The sequence below is a fragment of the Pelobates fuscus genome, chromosome 3, assembly GCF_036172605.1.
Source record: "Pelobates fuscus isolate aPelFus1 chromosome 3, aPelFus1.pri, whole genome shotgun sequence".
NCBI lineage: Eukaryota > Metazoa > Chordata > Amphibia > Anura > Pelobatidae > Pelobates > Pelobates fuscus.
In genome coordinates this window covers 45690865-45709579 of record NC_086319.1, presented here as the reverse complement: position 1 = coordinate 45709579, position 18715 = coordinate 45690865, and the positions used below count along the sequence as shown (strand labels likewise).

At 43.7% G+C, this 18715-nt stretch overlaps 1 protein-coding gene across 1 annotated transcript in view; it reads right to left on the bottom strand.

Annotated features, from left to right (window-relative positions):
• Nucleotides 1–18715, bottom strand: part of CAPS2 (calcyphosine 2) — an 89660-nt gene that overhangs the window by 22514 nt on the left and 48431 nt on the right. Inside the window, exon 13 of the mRNA XM_063446994.1 lies at nt 11245–11338. Within this exon, the coding sequence (XP_063303064.1) occupies nt 11245–11338 (94 nt within the window). The remainder of the gene's footprint in view (nt 1–11244; nt 11339–18715) is intronic.

Sequence of the window (18715 nt, the reverse complement as noted above, 5' to 3'; positions counted from 1 at the left end):
TGCATATTTTCCTGTTTAGCCAAAATGCCCTGCACCAGCCCTGAGGGGAACTCCGAGTGAAGAGGGTCAGTAACATGGGGAAAGGGTGGATGGGCAATTTTCATAGGTCAAGTGAGACAAGGGAGCCAGAGACATGGAGAGGGGAGTGAACACTGGAGACCAAAACTGAAATTCTGGTCTTTCCTCCCTCCAGTGTTGTTACTCCTGTGTCTGTCTCCCTCCAAGTCAACGGTGCTACCATCAGCTCCACCATGCAGGCTCGCTGCCTAGGTGTTCTCTTTGACTCCGACCTCTCCTTCAAGCCTCATGTTCAATCTATCGCCAAATCCTGTAATTTCCATCTCAAAAACATTGCGCGCATCCGCCCTTACTTAACACCAGATGCGACTAAGGTGTTGGTCCATTCCACTGTCCTTTCTCGCCTTGACTACTGTAATCCGTTTCTCAGTGGCCTTACGTGCTCCCAACTTGCGCCGTTACAGTCCATAATGAATGTGGCGGCTAGGCTCATCTTCCTGTCCGCCCGCACCTCCCATGCCTCACCCTTCTGTCAGTCCCTACATTGGATTCCTATAAAATATAGAGCTCAATTTAAAATTCTGGTTCTTGCTTTCAAATCTCTACATAATGCTGCTCCCACCTATCTATCCTCCCTTATACACAAGTATGTCCCGTCTAGGCTCTTACGATCTTCTGAAGACTATCTTCTGTCCGTACTCCCACCTCTGATGCTCGCCTTAAAGATTTCTCAAGGTCTGCACCGTTCCTGTGGAACTCGCTTCCCTCCTCTGTTAGATGCTCACCCAGTCTCCACTCGTTCAAAAAATCGTTAAAAACCCACTTCTTCATAAAAGCGTATCAATTAAACTGTTAATAGCTCCCAACCGATTCCTCTTCTGCAACTGTCACTAGTCTAATACTATCCTTACCTTTTTGGGTCATTTTACCCCACTCCCTCTAGCATGTAAGCTCATTGAGCAGGGCCCTCAACCCCTCTGTTCCTGTGTGTCCAACTTGTCTGGATACAACTACATGTCTGTTCATCCACCCATTGTAAAGCGCTGCAGAATTTGACGGCGCTCTATAAATATCATAATAATAATAATAATAGAGGAGGGGGGGTTCTAACCAACTGAGCATACAACTGATGTCATATGGCTGCACTGGAATAAGAAGTGTACCTCTCATTTTTCTTGAGAATAACCACTTGTTGTCTCCCCATATTGGGTGATAGTACAGGTGGCTGCAACGATGCACACAGAATATGTTTAGGCATACTTTCATACTATATAAGAGGGTATCTAAGTTGGATCAGTGCAACATATCAAGTTGTTGTGTGAGACAGAAAAACAAATCTTTCTCTAAGATTCCTCAAAGGCTGGCATTAAACTGTGCCCAATTCCCAGTAACTTATATGGCTCAATATGGACTGGCACAGACAGGGCTACTTTCAACATAATTCTTACTAAGTGTCTGAGATGGATATATATTAGAGAAACTATTTGTTATGCATGACGATTTAGTAGATATAGTTATCATATATTCACGGTTAAATACAAAAGTAAAGTTCACCAGCTGTGGCAAAATAGGTGTACTTACTACCTTTGTTCCAGCAATCCAAAACATTTTAATATTAGCCACCTCACAGATCATGATAACTCAATATATTCTAAGAACCTGTGTAGTAAAACAAAACTACATTGTTCTGCTTTGATTTTATTCTTTCCCTGTAGATTTACTTTTTCTTTCTTTCACCCGTTAAACAAGCATATATCAAAACTAATAATTATGCATGATTCAACTAAAATATGAAACCGAAGACTAACCCTTAAACTATGTTCTACGATTTCTATCTGCAAATGAATAGATCATTGAAACCTCCAACAACATGTCTTCACAAAATGGCCCTAGCTTAATAGAAAGAAAAATCATCATGACGTGCCCAATCTATTTATGGTCAATCAAGACATTATCACCCAAAATTAATTTGTCATCTCATGGACATACAGCATTATTTATGTTATTTTATTTAATGGACGGAGCATAAAGGCATGACAACACTCTGGATTCATATAAATTACTATTATTGATGTAGTAATAAACCATAATCCTCTGCATCCAACATCCAAACAGCATCCTTTTTCAAAGATCAGACACCGCTTGCTATTTTATTATGTATGACTGCATGTGGAGATAAAGGAATTACTCTGAGTTTAGCATTTCTAACAATGTTGGTGCCCTGCAGATATGAAATATAAATGGAGAAAGTAAACACTGTACTGGTAGTGAAATGTGTCCAGAATGTAATAAGCCTCATCATTTTCCTCATAGCTTTTATCATAATACATCAACAACTTTATTTATTTTTATATTCATGTTTAATATATTTTTTTCTCTTCAATGAAAAAGACTATTTTCAAAACAGTCCAGGTTTGATAGCGATCTATAAGTGCTTATTAGGAAACATATCAAAAAGTTTTCCGGTTGTGTTTCGCTAATTAGTGGCTTATCGAATAACTGTTATCCTACAGTGAAGAGAGATTCTTTTTTCAAGTAGTTAGCAATGGCGAATGAATAGTTAGAGGAATTAAAAAAACTTTAAGAGTAAAAAATTGTACTGGCACATAAGGACTTACAAAAGCAATAAATAACCAATTAGAAACTTTATTCAAAATGGTATGGCCTACTCATATAAATGTGAATTTCACATATAGGATAGAGCGCCTCATTACAAGGTTGAGGAGGAAGAACAGACCAACGCAAATTTCAGTATTCCTGTTTATGTCCTAAAGGTAATACGTATTAGTTACAAAAACAGCAAATTACAATACACTGACACCACCACCAGTCTACTCTCATTGTAGTAGACATGGATAAGAGAGCATTGTTCTTAATAAGGTTTCATGGTTTAAGTTAATGTTTAAATGTGTTGTTTATTAAAAAAAGTCAACGATATTTCATGTTGTATGTTTTTGTTCTCTTTTATGATATGATTTGAGATTTGACTAATCCATCACTTAAGAATCAAGGCACCATCTACTATTTCCACCAAAGTTTCTTGCAGTGCTCACACATTGAATGTAAATACGTATTGAATTTGCAATGTAGGCATCGTTCAATACACCTGTTAATTTGCATAACAACATTCACACAGATATTTAGTTTAGTTTCGTTATCAAACACATTATAATTTTTCAGACTGGTTTACCTATGTTGTGCACATTTCACAGGTTATGAAAAACTGACCTTTTTACTTTCTCCATTAAAATCATGCTAGTGGTCAAGATAACATTTTGCATCCATCTCTTACAGCTCTCCACATGTTTTAGCCATTTGACAGCAGAAGAACTAATAAAAGAAGAACTAATAAATAAAGGGCTCTGGTACAAGATTTTTATTTCTTTTTTTGTCCCCTGACGCTCCAGGCAAGTAACCTTTAATTAAAAAATATCCCCACTTGCCACTGCCAAATAACCAACTCGATAATTCACCCTCACATTTCCCCAATTTAGGCTGCCACATTTCCCTTACAATTATCTCCCTGCCCAAATTTTTTTTTTTGCCACATTTCCCTGCCTATGAACCCTCTCTGTTCCTAAATTAGATTTGAACATCTGCCTGCCAACTAACCATCTACCTCAGATTGGCACATTCTCCTGCCAATTAACACAATCCCTCCCTCAAATAGGTAGTCACATTCCTCCACCAAGTAATTTATATCTCCTCTTCAAATACATCCTGTTTGGGGGAGATTCTCATTCTCCTTGTTATCCACACACTGCAGGGTGCTTTAGAAGCTCTATCCTGGCTCCTAAAGTACACTCTAAGCAGTTCTGGCACACTCCATACATTTCACAGACACATCACCTTTTTTACATTTTGCAGACAAATTAGATTAATTTGATAAATTAAAGTATTATGGTAGCAAACAGCCCATCCCACCCTTCCCAAGTAGGTGTCAAACCTCAGTCCTCTTCTACTTCTTCTGACAGACATGCCGACTCACTCAGACACCACAAGGGAGAGCCTTTCCTGTGTTACAGTCCCCAGGCTACACCCAGAGCAGGCAGTTGCTACTCCATCATCCACAAGGAAGGCATCATGTATTCTGGAGTAAGAAGTGGTGGGGCTAGATGTAAGCAGCAACTGACACAGTTTTGCTTCCCAAATGGTGAGAAACCAGGGTGTTTTCAACTCAGCTCACCACTGCTCGGGCCCCCACTGCTTTCCTTCCACGGTTGGGTGGCCAAGAGGAGTATTTTCCTAATCATATGTCAGTCAGTAATTCATTGACATGCTGAGCATTGACAGCTGAAGGGACGTGAAAAGTTTTTATGTTTTGTTTTTCTAAATCAACCCATATGGTAACAATTTTAGTAGGAAAATGTATAGATGCAATGTTATGCTCTTTAACATGTGATGATTGTACCATGGCACATACCATGACCAGCCACAAAATTAAAACCGCTGACAGGTTAAGTGAATACCAATTATTATATCGTACAATGGCACCTGTCAAGGGGTGGCGTATATAAGACAGCAACTGAACAGTCAGTTCTTGAATTTAATGTATTGGAAGCACAAAAATAAGCAAGTGAAAAGATCTGAGTGACTTTGATAAGGACCAAAAAGTGATGGCTAGACGACTGAGTGAGAGCAACTCCAAAGCAACAAGTTCTGTGGAGGGTTCTCGGTACACAGTGGTTAGTACCTACCAAAAGTGGTGAAAAGAAGAACAACCAGTGAACTGGCATCAGGGTCACAGGTGTCCTTGGCTCATTGATGCACATGGGGAGTGAAGGCTAGCCTAGTTTGTCAGATTACACAGAAGTGCTACTGTAGCTCAGATTGCTAAAAAAACGTAATGCTGGCCACGATAGAAAGGCGTCACAACACATAGTGTATCGCAGAGTGCCCATGATGACCCTTGTCCACCACCGAAAGCGTGTTCTCAATGGGTATGGGAGCATCAAAATTGGACCATGGAGCAATGGAAGAAGGTTGCCTGCTCTGAAGAATCCCATTTTTTTCGATCAGGTGGATGGCTGGGTGCATGTTTATTGTTTACCTGGGGAAGAGGTGGCAGCAGATTACACAATGGGATGAAGGCCGGCCTGCAGAGGCAGTGTTATGAACCGGGTAGTGCTCTGCTTGGAAACTTTGAGTCCTGGCATTCAAGTGGCATTCCTGTCATTATTTTACATGTACCACTTACCTAGAGATTGTTGAATAGTTTAACAAGAAACAACAAGGTGTTGCCTTGGACTCCAAATAAAAAAAAAATCCAATCCGTGGATCCCCAATCCTTGTGGAATACGTGCAATTGATGCATCAGAGCTGAGGGGGATATTAGGCAGGTGGTTTTAATGTTGTGGATTATCAGTGTACACTTTATGAATGCTTGTGAATGTGTAAGGAGAAGACAAAAATGATCCTACCTTTAATCCATCCTGTGCTTCTCTGACATAGTGTTCTTTTTGTCAGAGAAGCTGTAATTAGAATAATTTAATATGCTCACTGGATGAATGGTACCAGCTCAAGCACAAACAGTGCATTCAGTTTCCATTCAAGCATTAATTTATATTGGGAAAGCTCTGAACATGAACAAGCAGAAGCTCTCTTTGACACAACCTGCTTGAAACACACTTCAGAAGAGGTAGATCAAAGACTTGGAAATCCTAGGTAACAAAGATATTTTAATATGCATACACTGCATAAAATGTAACCCTCTTGGAATCGGTCCTTATAGTGGGACTAGGCGTGGATGAAATTCATCTGATTTTTTTCCTATTTCTTTGTTTCACTGTAATTTCCCATTTTCTCAACTAATGCACCCATATACATTATATATTGTTCTCACCTAATACATACACTATCTATATACAGGCTCACACACACACATGCAATACGTATAACCATACACACTCAATGCAATAAAAGATCCCCTTAAAACTTTCAGCCAGGCAGTTGCAAAAGCTTCTATTTCAGTATTCACTCTCTATCCTTTTGATGTCAGTACTCCTCTCTCTTAAGAAGTAACGCTTTCCTATCATCCATATCAGCCCCCTTTTCTCCTAGTCCTCTTCCTCACCTTAGCTCTTATTTCCACATCAGTCTTCTATGGACTCTCTGCTTATTATTAGTACTGTCATGTTTACATGTGGGTTCTCACCTCAAATTTGCTTCAGCACAGCTGAAAATGCATTAAATATAACTATAAGTAAAGGTATAACTGATTATAATGCAATGGGGCATTTAAGGAACACTATAGTGTTAAGAAAACAAAACCGTATATCTGACACTATAGTGCCCCCAAACTTTACCACTGCCACGATGAAAGTGTTAAAAAAAAATCCTTTCTTTACTTACTTTATTCAAGTGCCTTTTCAGCGTCCTCCAACATCATCACGAGGGAGCACCTAATGCGCATGCGAGGTGAGATGCGACTAATAATTGCCCCTCGGCCTGTCCTTCTTTCAGGGCTTTTCATCTTGTTTCAGGCAGGTATCAACCCCTCTGCCTGTCCTCCTCTTTCCAAGCAGATACCGATCCCTCTGCCTGTCCTCCTCATTCCAGGCAGATACCTATCCCCTTGCCTGTCCTCCTCCTTCCAGGCAGGCACCGATCCCTTTGCCTGTCCTCCTCCTTCCAGGCAGGTACAATCCCTTTGCCTGTTTCCTCCTTCCAGGCAGGATTCGACCCCTCTGCCTGTCCTCTTCTTTCCAAGCGGATACCGATCTCTCTGCCTGTCCTCCTCCTTCCAGGCAGGCACCGACCCTTTGTCTGTCCTCCTCCTTCCAGGCAGGCACCGACCCTTTGTCTGTCCTCCTCCTTCCAGGCAGGTACCGATCCCTCTGCCTGTCCTCCTCCTTCCAGGCAGGTACAATCCCTTTGCCTGTTTCCTCCTCCCAGGCAGGATTCAACCCCTCTGCCTGTCCTCTTCTTTCCAAGCAGATACCAATCTCTCTGCCTGTCCTCCTCCTTCCAGGCAGGTACCGATCCCTCGGCCTGTCCTTCTCCTTCCAGGTGTGCACAGATCCCTCTGCCTGTCCTTCTCCTTCCAGGCATGCACAGATCCCTCTGCCTTTCCTCCTCCTTCCAGTCACATACCTGACCCTCCCCCTGTCCTCCTCCATCCACGAAGGTATCGATCGCGCTGCCTCTTCTTATTTCAGGTCGGTATTAACCTCTCTACCTGACCTCCATCTTCCAGGCAGGTATCAACCCACCTGTCTGACTTCCTTCTTTCAGTCCTGCCCCTCTTCCTGTCCTCCTTTTTCCAAGCAGGTATCTGCCCATCTTCCTGCCCACTGCATGTCCTCCTTCTTCCAGATCGATCACTGTGCCCCTTCTTTTTTCAGGCAGGCATCAACTACTCTGTACTGTCCTTCTTCCAGTCAGGTATTTATGCACCTGCCAGTGCTGCCTTTACAAAGGCACTTCTGGCTACAGGTCTAGCTCTTTGCTTAGAGGTTGCTGTTACCAGGAATACAAGTGCAGCCAGAAAGCAGGCGCTAAAGCTCTGTGTCTTATTCGGGCCTTTCAGGGATTTTAGTAGCACTGTTCCTAATGGTTAATCTTTAGTTTACACACTCAAAATAAAGCAATAACATGTGCAAAAATATGCAAATGTGCAATAAAGTAAACACATGGGCAACAATGTAATCATAAAAGTGAAGTCTGGAGAACATATACCATAAGAATTCAAAACACTCTGTTTTGTCACTACAGTATATGCAAAATATATTCAAACATTGGTGATTGTGAACGTTGAACAGATGGCACTATGACCCACAATGTTCCAGTGGATGATTGTGGTTCCATTACATTGTTTAAACAATAGATGGTGCTGTGCCATCATGTCCCTGTGGATGGATAATTGTGGTTCCAAACAAAAAGGAATTTGGGGCACACCCAGAACATGCATGTCTCAGCCATGGTGCTGCCATAAAGACCAAAAAGTTATACAAAATACAGAATGAGGAACAGTGCACACACTCACACACAAATACAGTTTTATATTTTACAAGGCTACTTAAAACTACCTATCTTAGCAAACAAATATAGAGAGATTCACTTCCACCATATGGCCATATTGTGTTAAGCCCACCGCTACTTAACAGTACCCCAATATTGGTGGATCCTACACTAATTTCAACATGGGAGATACACATGCTTAAACTGCCTCCAGAGACTCTCCTCAAACTGATTCTTTGCCATTCAAAATTGAGGCTGTGCCACCCTTATCCTGTGGATAATTGTGGTTCCGTCACAATAGGATCAAACATAAAACCCACCAAGTCTTGTCTAGTCCACCATTACACTGTCACTGTTTTAGTTATTGACCAATCTGACATCTGACATTTATATCAGGCCACAAGAAAAGATTTTAAAGGGACACTCCTCTGCCCAAAATCAAAATAAATAAAAATTACTGTTTAGTAGATATACCCCAAATTAAAACTACATGCATTTAATTATGCATTGTTTCAATTGAGTTATATTTAAAAACAGCTTGCACAAACTGCAGATCTCTTGTCTGCTGCCTTTGCAAGCCCTCCTCTTCTAACCCCGCCCAGACTTTGACTGTTCAATCACAGACTTCCCAAAGCAGCTCAATGAGAAGTCGTTGCAAGGCAGGTGTGCTAGGCAATTGCTGCCGCTTGAGTTCAGTGCAAATAAGCTAACCAAACCAGGAAGTAACAAGACTTGTTGTCTGCTTGGAAAGCCAGGGGGTGTAACCAGTATTTTTGATATAAGTGTCAACTTCTTTTGAAGTCTGCACTATTTCCAAAGTGAAAGAGAGGACACACTCTTCACACACAAAGCTTTTCAGCAAGCTAAACTGCTTTAGGGGTCCGGAGTGTTCCTTTAAATCACTAACTACTATAGTTTCTGAACATATTAAATACCTCAGAGGAGGTTTTATTACACTAAGACCATGTCTTGATACAAATCAAGTCTGTTCAATGATGGAAGGATTTCACTTATTAGGCTAATATCATTTAGAAAAAATGTATTTAAAATTTAAACAAATCAACATTATCAATCTGTACCAATTTCATGCTACTGAAATAATTCCGCCCACTGTGTTCTGAAAGCAAATGGTAAAGGATGAATTATTCTATGTACAAATTATGCATAAAACATTATTTCAATTCACAGGAGTATCTCAGATATCTTGATGTTTTCTTATATTTGGCAGAAACAGGCTCGCTCTAATGCCCATGTCTACTTCTTCTGACAAAAAAAAATCAAGTTCATAGTTAGAAAAAAAAAGCTTACCTAGTTAACTACAGTGTTTTACACCACATAACATTTAGAATATATCTATATCACAAATAATATACCATAGTATTTTACATATATACAAGATGCTACAGTTTGTAGAAATTTGTACATTTTGAGGAAAATAAATAGCAAAGTCAATCATTTTTGTTTTATAAAGTAAATAGTTTGTAATATTAACAGACACAGTTGGTTTTAAGGGAACCTTGGGGGCTGAAGCTCTAGTTGTGGGATTCCTTAGCCCCATCTCTTTACAGGTAGTGCAGTAGGTTGGAGGGTATTAGTGTTTTTTTTTGTTTTGTTTTTTTATATTTTAGATTTTTACATCAGACATGCGTCTCAAAGCCGGTCTAAAAAGAAATATTGTCATCACAGTGCACCGTATAGCTACAGGCTGAAGGGGTGTCCCCCCCAGATGACTGTCACAAGCGAGTGTTGGAGAATACAACTTTCCTGCACTCCCCTCTATTACTTGAGTAATCTAGCATGATTGTGTTGAATAACTGTCTGGGCAGCATGTGCATATTTCTGCCTGTGTTTTCATTGAGGTTCTGGAGAACATAAGCAGCACACCATTTATGGATAAGTAGGAAGAGACATCGACAAACAGAGGTTTGCCATGACATTTCCACACCTCCGTTACTGTACGTCTTACCAGTTTTACCTTGTGCTTAAGTCCTAGCAGTTTATGAAACTTAGCAACAAACCAGTTAGAGTTCTTTGTTTTTAACCATTTTTATTAAACACTTGGTAAAAACATAGAATAACATTATCCCTAAACCAAGGATCAATAACTTCTGCCATTCGGTACTTATCTAGGTATGTTTAAAACATTAATTTAAAGTTTAATGTTAAATTAATTAACAATAATGTGAACAAAATGAAAGATTTTAATAATAAAAAGTGTTTTTAAGCAGTAAATTATACCATCATTAAAAGTATACTATCATTAAATAGCGGATTTTTAAAGAAACACTATAGGATCAGGAACACAAACATGTATTCCTGACCATATAGTGTTAAAACCATAATCTAGCCCCCCGCCCCTTCTTGCCTTCCTAAATATAGTAAAATCGTACTTGTTTTCAAGTCTGCTGCTGCTGCCTCTGCCCCTGATCTGCCTGCTTTGCTGACATGATCAGAAGTGATTAGGTGAGCCAGTCACAATGTTTTCCCATGGGATTGGCCGAGACTGTCAAGGAGGAAGATCAGGGGCAGAGCCAGCACAAGTCAGACACAGCCCTGGCCAATCAGCATCTCCTCATAGAGATGAATTGAATCAATGCATCTTTATGAGGAAAGTTCCGTGTCTGCATGCAGAGGGTGGAGACACTGAATGGTAATGCTGCATAGTGTGCAGAATTGCCCCAGGAAGCACCTTTAGTAGTCATCTGAGGAGTAGCCAGTGGAGGTATCACTAGGTTGTAATGTAAACACTGCATTTTCTCTGAAAAGTCAGTGTTTACTGAAAAAAAAACCCTGAAGGTAATGATTCTACTCACCAGAACAAATTCAATAAGCTGTAGTTGTTCTGGTGACTATAGTGTCCCTTTAAATGTTTGAATGAGTTAGAGTGACTTATAGTTAGATGCTATGACACTCCCCAAAGGTAAGGAGGCACACTGCTCTAATAATGTAAATAATAAGGACAATAAATAATTGACATGAACAGAACTGTCGAAAATGTAACATGAATGTCAAATTTAAGGTCAATATAGTTGAATTGTAAAAACAAATTCTCCAAGTCAGCTATGTTTCCATTTCACCTATTTTGGCCTTAAATTTGAAATTCACTCTGAATTCCTAATAGCTTATCAATAACCATGACAGAGTAGTCATGCCCAAAAACTTAGAATATCTTAAAGTGAGCTACCTGTTGGGAGATTTTTTTCCCACTTATCATAACTTTTAATGTCATCAACCTACTTAGCAAAACAATTTGTAATATGTACTTACAACATAAAAATCATGAAGTTGATAAAGTTTTCCTTTCTTCACCCCAGATTCATGACTATATATTCCCTTCTGTATGAATGGTAATGCATTTGTCCTTTAAGAATAAAAGAAGAAAAAATACAGAAATAATACTTATTGAAAGCTATTTTCCATATAGTTGTACAAATGCAATAGCCTTTGAAAAGCAGAAAACAGAAGCTGGGAAAATGTGTGAGAGACTAAACAAAAAAATATTGCCACAAGTTGTATTCTGGAAAGAGCACATCTTGTTTATAGAGTGTAGGAAACAAGAATACAAGGATGCTGGAGACAAAATAAAGACTTAGTTGGTAATTCAAACCCCATCTGTGCTTAGGGCAGTTGGGGCTTCGCTATTAATACCTGTATTTATCTTACCTCCACTCTTCTCTCCAGCAGTGGTGCTCTGATTTTCTCCAGAGTACATGACTATTACTTTAATGTATTTATTTTAATAAACTTTGTTGTAATAAAGCTTTTTACATGTTTATAGTGCACCTATTGATCAATCGAGGTTCTATCTCCAATTGACACAATGGCATTAAAAACAGTCTTAATATAATTACCAATATGGAAACCACACTCTTCTGGATCCCAGGGTGCTACTGGGCCTGAGGTTGGCCAATCCTCACAAATTGATTTGCAAAAATGTAATGATGGTCCAGGCACTCAAGTTCAATCCAGTGGGCAGATTTATTGGAGCAAAATCGAAACGTTGTTTTGGCCCACAACAGGGTCTTTGTCAAAAGCCCTGTTGTGGGCTGAAACATTATTTCGATTTAGCTCCAATAAATCTGCCCACTGGATTGAATTTGAGTTCTTGGACCATCATTACTTTTTTGTAAATTACAGTCTTGCCTGGAATCCCGAGATCAGGTGTGAGATATTAGAGATTTTGTATTCAGGAAAGCGGTTGGTTCTCTTTATTTCCACATGCATGGTGTAAGGTCTAATTTTTTTAAAACATTTTTAATCCATTCCAGTTTTTAGTGGCTGGAAAATAATGTATTTATGTGATGCTGCAGAATGGTAGGTGAACTGGCTTTAGAAGAAGATAGTTAAAACTAATACCCAAATTCCTGTTGTGTGATCACTATTAATGCCTTTGTAAAAACCTTTGTTATACGTCAGCTTTAGGGAAGTGTAGATTAGCAACCAGGAGAGCTAATATAACAATGAAACTCTTACTTTTGATAGTCTTGCTGCATCTTCTTTAGGAACCTTATCCCAGACTTTGCACTCATTTTTAAATGGGAACAGGAACCAATATTTTCTTGATACCAAGTATCTTTTTTAGGTTTCTTCATTTTTTCATAGCTAACCTCCTTAGACAACCTCTTTCAGGAGTGTGTTTTGAGACAGTTTCAAACAAGACTATATAAAGCTTCTTTAGTTTTGGTTTGTTTGTTTGTTTTGTCATTTGAAATCCTTGTGAAACATTTTCTGAATTCAACAATTCCACCATCTCATCTACAAGGGTTGCGTGGGAAACGTAGTCTTCCTGCATTAAGCACCAGGACCCTTCAGTGGCACCCACCAAATGGAATAGGAAGATGTTTCTTCCTTTAATTAAATTTTAAGTAACGTAAACGTGCCAGTCTTGTACATTTAAGAAAGCAAATCCCCTTCTTGCAAGAGACATAGCTCATCGTTTTGTCTTGGGTACAGGATATTAAAGACTGAAGCTATGGCAGAGGCATTTTCAGTTAATGAGAGATAGGGGGATAAACTATTTAGGTGTGCTGCCCTAGGGACATAATGGAAATGTGGAGCAAATTTGATGGAGCACACAAATATCCTACAATGATAATTAAGTTATCAACATTGAAAATGAGTAGGTTATGTAAATAGCTTGCTGTACATTTTAAAGGACCACTCTAGGCACCCAGACCACTTCAGCTTAATGAAGTGGTATGGGTGTCAGGTCCAGCTAGGGTTAACTAATTTTTTTATAAACATAGCAGTTTCAGAGAAACTGCTATGTTTATCAATTAGTTAAGCCTTCCCCCTATGTCCTCTAGTGGCTGTCTCATTGACAGCCGCTAGAGGCGCTTGCGTGCATCTCACTGTGATTTTCACAGTGAGAGCACGCCAGCGTCCATAGGAAAGCATTATGAATGCTTTCCTATGTGACCGGCTGAATGCGCGCGCAGCTCTTGCCGCGCGTGCGCATTCAGCCGACGGGGAGGAGAAGAGGAGGATCGGAGGAGGAGAGCAGGAGGAGATCTCTCCGCCCAGCGCTGGAAAAAGGTAAGATTTAACCCCTTTCCCCTTTCCAGAGCCAGGCGGGAGGGGGTCCCTGAGGGTGGGGGCACCCTCAGGGTACTCTAGTGCCAGGAAAACGAGTATGCTTTCCTGGCACTAGAGTGGTCCTTTAACTTTAGCAATAATTGCAATAAAACCTGCTGTTAGAGAGGGATGGTTGTAACATAAATGTGCTATTAATTGTTTACTCTGCTATATTCTACAGGACTGCTCTTAAAACCATATGCATGTGCATCAATGGATTGACAAACCACATATTCCTCTGGCACTTCTCAGTGCTACATATAGAGAGCCACAGAATGATGTAATTGATGGCAATATCCAGGTAAATGTTCACATTAGTTTTCTTATGTTTTATACATTTCAGTTGCTGGAGCCATATACATAAAATATATATGCAGTTCTATCATTCAGATGGAACGGAACATACTTCGGAATTATTTCTGGAAGAGAACAGCACATTGCCAGGAAAAGGCTGCGTGACCGGAATGGTATAGGATAATAAACTGGTATGGTCTGCTTTCTCCTCATTTCATGTACATTTACAATTACATAGAAAGTGTGTGGGGGAAGGAGGTACACATTTAATTAATCATTGTGGATAATGTTTCAACTAGCTTGATTACTTTGGCCTGAAATGTTTTGTTCCCCTGTTATTTCTCCACAACTTCTGGTTTATTGAATCAGTCCCAAGGAGGTTTGGAATATCACATAGTGTGATGTTTATGCAACATTGTCATGCTGGCCGTTGTGTTTTGAACTTTCTAATATAGTCAATACGTAAGCCATACCTGAATATTTTCTAAATGACCTCACACTGAGATGCTGCATATTCAAGATCACAAACCATAAAGGGTTACTCCAGCCATCATAATCAGTACATACCACTGTAGTGATTACAAAGGAAGGAGTACCTTGGGACTGTTCCCCAGTAGTAATGGAGTAAACTGTTTTACAAGAGTTTGCCCTCTTACCAGAGGCGGCTCTAGACTTTATGAGGCCTTAGGCGAAACGCAAACATGAGGCCCCACTAACAAAAAAAAGTGTCACATTTACACATTGATGCACTGTCTACCTGTGTATGTGCCTGAGAGTGTGTCTGACAAAGAGTATCCTTGTGTGTGTGAAAGTATGTCTCTGAACATGTTTGCCTTTTTGTCTGAGACCCTATGTGTATGGGGTAGCTGCTTGAAGTGTGTTGTGTGTATGGGGGGGGGGGGAGAGGCGGGTGATGGTGAGAGGGGGTGATGGTGAGAGGGGGGTTGATGGTGAGAGGGAGAGGGGGAGGTGATGGTGAGAGGGAGGGGGGGTGATGGTGAGAGGGGGGGGTGATGGTGAGAAGGAGGGGGGGTGATGGTGAGAGGGAGAGGGGGGGTGATGGTGAGAGGGAGGGGGTGATGGTGAGAGGGAGAGGGGGTGATGGGGGTGATGGTGAGAGGGAGAGGGGGGGTGATGGTGAGAGGGAGAGGGGGGGTGATGGTGAGAGGGAGAGGGGGGTGATGGTGAGAGGGAGAGGGGGGGTGATGGTGAGAGGGAGAGGGGGTTGATGGTGAGAGGGAGAGGGGGTTGATGGTGAGAGGGAGAGGTGGTTGATGGTGAGAGGGAGAGGGGGTTGATGGTGAGAGGGAGAGGGGGTTGATGGTGAGAGGGAGCGGGGGGTTGATGGTGAGAGGGAGCGAGGGGTTGATGGTGAGAGGGAGCGGGGGGTTGATGGTGAGAGGGAGGGTAATGGTAATGTGAGAGTGAGAGGGGGGGTAATGTGAGAGTGAGAGGGGGGATAATGTGAGAGTGAGAGGGGGGATAATGTGAGAGTGAGAGGGGGATAATGTGAGAGGGGGGTGAGGCTGAGGGTGGTGAGGGGGTGATGCTGAGGGTGGTGGTGGGGGGTGATGCTGAGGGTGGTGGTGGGGGGTGATGCTGAGGGTGGTGGTGGGGGGTGATGCTGAGGGTGGTGGGGTGGTGATGCTGAGGGTGGTGGGGGTGGTGAGGCTGAGGGGGGCTGGGGGTGAGACTGAGGGGGGCTGGGGGTGAGACTGAGGGGGGTGATGCTGAGGGTGGTGGTGAGGGTGGTGGGGGCTAGGGGTGGTGAAGCTGAGGGTGATGATGCTGAGGGGGGGTGGGGGGCGAGGCTGGGGGGGGCTGGGGGTGAGGCTGGGGGGGCTGGGGGTGAGACTGAGGGGGGTGATGCTGAGGGTGGTGGTGAGGGTGGTTGGGGCTAGGGGTGGTGAGGCTGAGGGCGGTGGGGGTGATGGTGATGGTGGTGGGGGGTGAGGCTGAGGGTGGTGGGGGCTAGGGGTAGTGAGGCTGAGGGTGGTGGGGGGTGATGGTGAGGGGGGTGATGCTGAAGGTGGTGGGGGTGAGGCTGAGTGGGGTTATGCTGAGGGTGGTGGGGGCTAGGGGTGGTGGGGGTGATGGTGGGGGTGATGGTGAGGGTGGTGGTGGGGGTGATGGTGAGGGTGGTGGGGGCTAGGGGTAGTGAGGCTGAGGGTGGTGGGAGGTGAGGCTGAGGGTGGTGGGGGGTGAGGCTGAGGGGGGCTGGGGGTGAGACTGAGGGGGGGATGCTGAGGGTGGTGGGGGTAGTGGTGAGGGGAGTGATGCTGAAGGTGGTGCGGGTGAGGCTGAGTGGGGTGATGCTTAGGGTGGTGAGGGTGGTGGGGGCTAGGGGTGGTGGGGGGTGATGGTGAGGGTGGTGGTGAGGCTGGGGGTGGTGGGGGTGATGGTGAGGGTGGTGGGGGGGTGAGGCTGAGGGTGGTGGGAGGTGAGGCTGAGGGTGGTGGGGGGTAAGGCTGAGGGGGGCTGGGGGTGAGACTGAGGGGGGTGATGCTGAGGGTGGTGGGGGTAGTGGTGAGGGTGGTGGGGGCTAGGGGTGGTGGGGGGTGATGGTGAGGGTGGTGGGGGCTAGGGGTGGTGAGGCTGAGGGTGGTGGGGGGTGAGGCTGGGGGGGCTGGGGGTGAGGCTGAGGGTGGTGGGGGTAGTGGTGAGGGTGGTGGGGGCTAGGGGTGGTGGGGGTGATGGCGAGGGTGGTGGGGGCTAGGGGTGGTGAGGCTGAAGCTGAGGGGGGCTGGGGGTGAGACTGAGGGGGGTGATGCTGAGGGTGGTGGGGGTGGTGGTGGGGGGTGATGGTGAGGGTGGTGGGGGCTAGGGGTGGTGAGGCTGAGGGTGGTGGGGGTGATGGTGGTGGGGGGTGGTGAGGCTGAGGGTGGTGGTGGGGGGATGGTGAGGCTGGGGGTAAGGCTGAGTGTGGTGATGGTTACTGGGGGGTGAGGCTGAGTGTGTTGGGGGGTGATGGGGAGGGAGAGCCTACCTTGATTTCCCTGGTGGTCCAGTGGGCTCCCTGGTGGTCCGGTGGCCACTGCTCCCGGTCTGCAGCTCTGCAGAGCTGCAGACCGAGTAGTCTCGCGAGATTTCAGAGCATTGCCGTGGTAACCCGCCACCATCGCAGACACTGCGGAGCTGCAGACCAGTGTCTGCGATGGTGGCTGGGCAGCCAGGAGGGGCCTCGCACCCGGCGGCATACCGGGCAAGCCGCCGGGCCCCCTCCTGGTGTCAGGTCATCGGTCAGTGACCGAGGACCTGACACACTCTGCCAACAGGCAGTTTAGGCGGCCGCGAGGCCCCCGCCAGCGCGAGGCCTTAGGCGGCCGCCTAAACCGCCTAATTAGAGAGCCGCCTCTGCCTCTTACCTGGTACTAGCGACGGTCCCACGATGGCTGTAGAATTGCTCTTAGCCTATGAATGACATCCTGTGAATAGAGTATGGTGCCTGGAGTCTATATGTGTTTGGAAATGCTACATATATAGACTCCAGGCACCATGACCACTTTAAATCACTGAAGAGGTAAAGGTGCTTGGAGTAATTCTTTAGCTTTTATTGCTAAATCAAATTATGTATTGTAAGTAAATTACACTATATAGCGGTAGTTTGACCATACATCTAGGTTAAGCGCCCCCCCCCTATGTTATTTGCGGATGCTATTAATGCCTTAAAGGACCACTCAACATATATAGTACTGAAGTAGTTTATCTGTCTGGAAGCTGTTATATTTGTGACAGTTTATAAAAGTGTTGATTTAAATAGAAATCCGCACCTTTATAATTGGTGGCAGAAAAACCTCTATGGCTGTCAATCAGAAATCCAGCTAGGGTTTCTACCAAGTTTTCGACCGCTTTGCACTCAGCTACAGTGTGTCTGCCTTTCCTCCTTCCCAATGAGCTGTATTACAGCTCACTGAGGAGCAAAGAAAAGCCACGCTGACGTGCACTTGCTTGCGGCTCTCGAAAAGAAACCTCAGATTGAAGTATTCCGACTCACCAGTGGAATCCTGACCGGGTACAACCCTTTGTTCCACGCAGAGCGGAACAGAACCGAGTTGAGGCTACAGCAACATGAGGCAACCAAGTCCCGATAAGGACTCTTTGTTAACCCATTGTTCTCTTTATTTCGTTATGCATTATTATGTTTTTTTTTCCGTTTTTTCTTTTATTGTTAGCTACCACATATAATGCTACCAACTGGAAGAGACACTACACCCCTACCTCCACCGACTGACAGGCATTTCAGCCATGTTCCACCCTCTCCCCCCCGTGCCTGACAGGAGAACGACATAGAACAAGCGACTACACCTGACAAAGCCAGGCGTAACACACACTGCGGGATAGAACAGGACAGGACCCTACTCTGTAGGGAACCTACCCCCTGAACACCACTCACAATAAGGTACGGCCCGCATAGATCCACGCATATACTCTGAACCGATTAGGGACCCACCGCCACGACTGACCTCAGACTAAATAAAGGCTTTACCTGGCCAAGGAACCCAAACGAGATGATGAGTTCCCATCACAGTACCGGGCACATACCCCTAGCCATGAGATACCACGTACTAGGCCGCGACAAAAATATAAAAAGTGCGAGAATTAACAGGCCACACAAATGTCAATGAATATTGTTGTACTACTCTCTGGCACAAGCTGTTGTGGCTGTGCACTACTGTATGTTTCTCTATGCACGGTCAAAATAAAGAATTTAAATAAAAAAAAAAAAGAAAATTAAGACTAAAATGGAATATATTGAATTGCTTGTGAAAATATGTAAGTCAGGGTCTTACTCATGGCACTTAGCTTTTGAATCTGTAAAATATTAAAAGCGATGTTATGACAAAAAAAAGACCATATTAGTCTGCCACTG